Here is a 6,760-nt window from a genome sequence, read left to right as displayed (position 1 = left end):
GGCCACGCCGCACGGCTCGGCCCTGTGGAGGGGGCGGGGCAGCGATGTGCTGTGCGGGCGGGGGATGCCGGGCCAGCCGTTGGACGCCTGGTCCGGTCTGGGTGGATGATGAAAGGCCTTCCTCCCCAACGGCCCCCATGCGCCCACCTGCAGCAGCGCCCCCACCACCAGCAGGGGGAACCCCGCCCTGTAGAGCGCCAGCAGCTCAAGGCACGCCCCCACCAGCCCGCCCGCCGCCGCCGCGAGCACGACGGGCCGCCGGCCGAGGCGACGCATTGCTATGGCGCCCGGGAGCGTGAAGGCGGCCGCGGCGATGACAAAGAGGGCCACGGGGATGGTGGAGACCGCGGCGCCGCCGCCGCGGATGGTGGCGGCCGCGAGGGACGTGTTGGAGATCTGTCCTCGCGGCCAGATCGAGGGCAGAGGGTGGGGGTTGGGCGGTGGGTGGCGGTGGTGCATCTCTAAGAGTGTTGTTGGGCGGGGGTCGCCGGAGGTGTCGTGCGGCGCGGAGGGACGGCGGCGAAATCAGCGTGGGCAGCAAAATCAGGGTGGGCGGCGCCGGCGCCGGCCTCAACGGCTGCGGGTGTGCGTCCTGGGGAACCCCCTGCTGCATTTCGCAAGCTGAGGGGGGTTGCCCGCTGCCCCATGCCACGCGTCCCCGCGCCCGCTGCATTTGCTGGGGCGGGACGCGCGGAGATCTGTCGCCGGCGCGGCGCCGCCGCTCGCACTCCCGTCCATCCCTTTCTCATCCCAGCACGTGCCTGTATGAAGAGCGCGGAGACGGTGCAGCACCAGCCGACGCCGAGCAGCAGCACATTGCAGAGCCGCCGCCGCAGCGGCAGCTCGAGAGGCTGCGGCGGCGCTGCGACTGCACAATCAGGCGCCTCCGGGTCTACCGCTCCCATGGCGTCGAGGCGCCAGAGGATGCCGGTTTGGGGGCTGCTGTTTGGAGGCCGGCGGGCTTCGGCACGCGGGCTGACAGGCGGGGCTTGAACAGGGGGGGGGTGGTCGGTCTGAGCAGCACGTGCAGCGCAGCGCCGCTTGGGACGCGAGCAGGCGAGTAGTGGAGACGGTTGCAATGAACCCAGCAGATGTGAGGCTCAATGTAAGCTACCGCATACAACGCCAGCTGGAACTGAGGTATGCACGGATGATGAACGGGGCACCGGGGTGTGCCGTTGTGGCATCGATACGTTTTTTGAGCCTTGCCGCGGCGAGGGGAACACCTGGACCTCCTATGCACCCTCCTTGCGCTCTCCACACCTCTGATCGCTGATCACGACGGAGAGCTTTCGGTTGCACCATGTCCCGCCGCTTCAGCTTCTTTGGCGACTCAGCGCGCGACCCTGCCCCCCTCCTGGCTGACCCCCTTCAGCAAGAGCACCCCGTCAAATACGTGTCGGCCCCCACATATGTTACGAAACCGGGCGGGCGCCGCAGCCGCAGCCCTTGAGCAAGCCCAGGTACGCAGCCACAGACAGGGGCATCCCAGATCAGTCATCAATCCCCTCTCCCCCCGCCCCCGCCGCCGCACCACCGCCGCCGCCGCAACCGCTGCCGCCACCCCCGCCCCCGGCGAGCGCCGCCAAAAACCGCTCCGGCGGCGGCAGCGGCCCCTTGGGCGCCCCCCGCGCCGCGCGGGCGACGTCCCCTAGCTGCCCGCAGGCCGCGAGCTCGTCATCGCCCCGGCTGTCCCTAATCGTACACACGCGGCCGCCCCTGATGACGACAGACCTGAAGGCGAGCACCTGCTCGATCGGGCTGCGGCGGAACTGGGTGCCGTCGTGGGGGTTGAATTGGATGAGGTTGATCTTGGCCTCGATCGGCTCCAGAATATCTACCAATCTGTTGATGCAACGAGGGGGGCCGGAATACGATTGTGTGTGTTGGTGTGACAGTGTGCGTGCGTGCGTGTGTGTGTGTGTGTGTGTTGGGGGATTGGAGGAGGTAGCAGGTAGGCAAAAGGCGGCAAAACGGTGCTTGCTTGGAGTCGAGAGCAGGAGGTGGCGCCATACGCAAGGTCAACGGGCGAAAAAATCAGCACACCTAAGAACGACACCTTGGACACACGGGGCGATGCCTGCACATGCACCTCATGGCTTCGACACAGGCGCATGCAAATCCTGTGGCCTTTGAACACATGAACACACACACACACACACACACACACATGCACAAACCACCCACGAGCAAGACGCACGCACAAACCACCCACCCGCAATATGCACGCACACACAGACCTACTCGCATGAAGATGCACTCACACAAACTACCATTCAAACAGCCCTGCCCCGCCCCACCTCTGCGCGTCCTCCAGAGTGTCGTTCACGCCCGCCAGCATCACGTATTCTATCAGCACTCGCCGCTTGAGGGGCCCGCCGCGCGGGTAGTGGCGCGCGAGGGCCGCCAGCAGCGAGGTCAGGTCGTGGCGCCGGTTGACCGGCACGATCCAGTCGCGGACCTGGAGGGTGGGGGGGCGGCCGGCTGGAGTGTTACTGGGATGGAGGGCGGCCTAAACAGAGGGCGGCTTGGATGGGGGCTAGAGCGCTGCCAACCCCACGGAGGGGCTTGGGAAGTTTGGAAGCTTTGGAAGCAAGCTGGAAGGTTGAGAGCGGCGGTGCTAGCGCGGGCATGCAGGGCGAGCGCAGGGGCGAAAGCTCAGCGGTGACAAACAAGCCCGCACCCCTTCCCCCGAGGCCGCCGGCAACGCCCAGCCAACCACCCACCCAGCCCAGCGCTCCACCGCCCCACCCACCTCGTCTGTGGTGGCGTGCAGGCTGACTGCCAGCTGTGCGGCGCCGCAGCGCTCCACAAACTCCTCAAGCTTGTCCACCAGGCCGACTGTGGATACAGTCACCTGGGGCCCGAGATATTGTGGGGAGGAGTTCGAGATATTTGCAAACACGCAGGGCCGGGGGAAGTCGGGGTGGTGGCGGGCTCGGGAAGGGCTGGGCTGAAAGGGGGATGAGGATGAGGGGGAGGCTGTGTTTTCATCGCGGCTGGAGAAAGGGGTTGGGGGTTGGGGGTTGGACGGGCCCGGCACTGTGGCGCGCGCTGCGGGTCGGCCGCGGAGACTGTGCGCGCGGGGGCGGTGCCCAGGGGCGCGGGATGGGCTCCTGGGCATGCGAGCCCCTTGCCTTTTCCTCCTCCACTCCAGCTTGCGCCCTGTCCTCTTTCACCCTCCCTACCTCCCCATATCCCCATCCCCCTCCAAACACACACATGCACATACGCACACACGCGCACACACACACACACACACACACACACACACTCACAAAAACGCATGCACATGCATGCACACATATATATTTTTGTACGCAGAAACACACGTACAATGTACGCATACGCACGAACACACGTGCACACACACGCACACACACACCCAGTCTCACACCTTGTTGTGCGACATGTGGAGCCCCAACGGATGATTCATCGCCTCCGTTGCCGCCGCCACTGCGTCCAGATTGTGCAGCGGCTCCCCCATGCCCATGAAAACAATGTTGGTGATCGGCACAGGGTCCCCCTCGCGCGCCTGCGATCACCATAGCGGCGGCGCCAGACCGGGGCAGGGCGGGGCGGGCGCGTGGGGGGCATGTGAGTGCCTCGGGGCCAAGGGGGCAGGGGCGACTCACTCCTGGCGCGCGGCGAGGCGCCGGCCCTGAAGGAGCAGCCCCGCTGTGCGAGGCCGCGTGCTGCGTTCCACTGCGCTGCAGCGTCTTGCGGCCCGCTTGGACCACCCTTCAGATCACGCCGTCCCTCCCCCTCTGCACTCCACCAGACCCCACCGCAGATCCCTGCGCCACACCCCTGAACCCAACAGCTCGACCCACGAATCAGGTCACATCACATCAGACAAGAGAAGCACAGAGAAAATGTCATTCCAGATCACCCCATCATCACCATTTTAGTCGCACCTGCAGCCGCCGCGCCTCCACCAGCTGTTCCACTATTTGAGCCGCGCTGAGGTTGGCGGCCAGCCCCAGCTTGCCGGTCAGGCAGAACTGGCACGCCATGGCGCACCCCACCTGCGCGGATGGGGCGTCATGGCGCGCGCATGCGTTGACTGTGCGTTGACCGTGCGTTGACCGTGCGTTGACCGCAGGGCGCGTGCGGTGGTTGCGTGGGTTGGTGCGTGGGCAGCGGCCGGGACGAAGAGGGCAGGGGTGTTGCGTGTTGAAACAGGATAAACGAATGGGATCGCCGCCCCGCACCGCACCCTCCTCTTTGATCTGCCAGCGCCGCTTGCCCTGAGCCAGCCCGCAGGCTGACGGAAACAAACGCAATGTAGCACAGAAACCAGGCGCCGGCCCCGGGCCCGTAGACCGGCTGCACACACAAGCTGCCAGAGCGTTGACACCTGTAGCTGCCTGCCCTCGTGCTACTCCCCGCACGCGCCAAAGCACGCGAAGCAGTTCGCCGCCGCGTGGGGCCCCACCTGTGAAGACACGCAGAGTGTGATGCGCGGCTTGCTGCCGGCCTCTCGCATCACGGGGATCAGCACCGCCTCCACAGAGCCGCCTGGGTGGGTATAGGATGAGTGGGCCGCACCAAGGCATGTGAATCAGACAAGCGGGCGCGAGGCGGCCCCAAGACGGCGCCGCTGCAGACCGCGCGCCGCCCTCGCGACAGCAAGTTGGGAGCGCGCTCTCGCCAGCGTCCGGCGGAGCCCCTTTCTCTTTGACCTCGGCTATCCGGCAGCCCATTGTGTTGAACACAGCCGCTGCCCTCCCACCACCAAAGCATTCACCTCCCTAACGCCGCCGCCCTTGACCCTCCTGCACCCCTCCCGACCGCCCACCTCTTCCAAGTTCCCACCCTTTACTTCCCTAGCACTCGGGTTCAGCCTTGTTCAATGAATTCCAACCCCAAACCCTTTCCCTAGCACCCACCCTTCCCCTCGCCCTCCGTCAACTCGAACACCAGCTTCCGCGTCCCGTCCTTTGCGCGCGCAACGCTCGTCAGCCGCACGCCGCCGTCCAGCGTCGCCAGCTGGCGGAACTTCTCGCAGAACTTCTCGCTGAAGCCGTTCTGGACGCCCGAGGTGTCCTCGGGGGCGCCTATCCAGTTGCCGTCGGCGTACATCCAACGCCACAGCTGCGTCGCGCGCCGGCGGTCCTCGCCTGCCGTTGGAATTCGGGCGCGCGGGCGTGCGTAACACTTGTGCTCTGGGGTGGGTGTCTGCCCGGCAGGCCGGGATTTGCGGACCCGCGACTGCCACCACCATCTCGGGTGTGCAGGGGTGGACGAAACCGATTGAGCAATCACAAACCCTGCCGTCTCCGCCGCCTCCAAGTGGTTTGGAAAGCGCGCGCCTGGGTCTGCTGTGCAAGCAGCGCTGGGCGGAAGAAGCCGAGCAGCTGCCGAATCCGGCCTCACCTATGCTCTCACACCACTCCTGCAGCTCAGGCAGGGTCAGGCTTTTGAGCATGAGGCGCCCGCGGCCGTCATACAACCCAGGGCGCCCCGCGAAGCTGAGCGGCAGCTGCGGGGGCGGCGGCAGGGGAGGCGATGCCGCCCCCTGCTGCTGCCCGCAGGCCTCGACGCCTGCTGCTGCCGCCTCGCCCGCAGTCGGTGCGGCGACGCTGGTGATGATACGACGGCGGAGCACAGTTGGCGGGGCGGCGGCGCGCCGCGTCCGCCGCGCGCCTCGGGCTTCCGCCGCTGCTGCCGGCGGCGGCCCATGTGGCGAAGCAGCACCAGCGCGGCGCGGCGCCGCTTCGCGCCGGAGTGCGGCGCATGGGGTCCCGCCACCTAAAAGCTGCATTCTGTATTGGTCTTGTCCCTCGACACCCTTTCACGCACAAGTAGGACTGGCGCAGCAGCCTGGGTGACTCGGGCAAGTGCGCAGGCAAATAGAAGCAGGTGTTCAAGCACACTAGGATATACTAGCACAGATGCATTCGTATTCAACATCAATGAGCGTCTTGCATTGGCCGCTGTGATCTCTCCTGCTACTGAAATGATACTGCTGGCCGTGCGGCCACCTAAGTTGCTGCCGCCGGTCCTGAGGATAAGTGGCATTATCAAGGCATCTTTACATACAAGCACGTCCCTCGGTGCGGCCCTCGACATCCTGAGGTTTTTTGGGCGGCGCCGCAGGTGCGGATGGACGCCTGCTGATGTGCTCTGGCTGCAACCCGTGCGGACACAGAACCGCGCAAACCAGCGGCCGCCGCCTTTCGGTCGCATCTGTTGACGATCCTGGCGTCCCTACATCTCACACGCCCTCTCGCTGCGCCTGGGGGGGGGACAAAGGTACCCTGAAGAGCCATTGCAGCCAGGCCTGGTGTCGCCAGAGCGCCCGGTGCCCCCCCACATTCCACGGCCCGACTACGCGTCACCGCGGCCTGCCTGGGAGAGCGCACATTTAAGGCCGGGGTTGCCTGCAATATCAAAGCAGCCGGAAATACACGATGCAGAGGTGGGTGCTGTACGTGCTTTGCGGTTTGTGTGCGGCTTGCATGAGGGGGTTGAGGGTAACGGCAGGTCCGCCCCGCAGTGCTTGTTTGCAACCCAACAATGGGAAGGCAGGAAGTGAATGTGTGCGCAGGCCCTGGTTGCTGTCGCACCAAGACGTGTACTTTTGATGCACTAGATATGAGCCGCGGGAAACTCCATAGTCTGTCTGGCCTGGGTTTGCGGGCGCAAAAAGCGGCGACCGGGCGCATGCGCGAACTGCGCAGGTCGGAGCCCCAGACCCCCCGTCTCCCCCCTGCACGCACCCCCGCTGACCGGCTGCGCGCTCCCATCCCCAACC

The 6,760-nt window shown here is 66.1% G+C and overlaps 1 protein-coding gene across 1 annotated transcript; it reads right to left on the bottom strand.

Annotated features, from left to right (window-relative positions):
- Positions 1–1,493: 1,493 nt before the first annotated feature.
- On the bottom strand, positions 1,494–5,431 carry MNEG_9778 (ribosomal RNA large subunit methyltransferase N; the record flags this gene model as incomplete). Its single annotated transcript, XM_014041751.1, has 9 exons — positions 1,494–1,845; positions 2,301–2,461; positions 2,756–2,857; positions 3,398–3,535; positions 3,918–4,028; positions 4,215–4,250; positions 4,439–4,521; positions 4,893–5,123; positions 5,380–5,431. The coding sequence occupies 9 exons, from the start codon at positions 5,429–5,431 to the stop codon at positions 1,494–1,496; spliced, it is 1,266 nt and encodes a 421-aa protein (XP_013897205.1).
- Between the last annotated feature and the right edge of the window lie 1,329 nt (positions 5,432–6,760).

Source organism: Monoraphidium neglectum, assembly GCF_000611645.1.
Source record: "Monoraphidium neglectum strain SAG 48.87 unplaced genomic scaffold scaffold02060, whole genome shotgun sequence".
Classification (NCBI taxonomy): domain Eukaryota; kingdom Viridiplantae; phylum Chlorophyta; class Chlorophyceae; order Sphaeropleales; family Selenastraceae; genus Monoraphidium; species Monoraphidium neglectum.
Note: the sequence above shows the minus strand (reverse complement) of the source record. Positions and strands in the feature narration are given on the sequence as shown.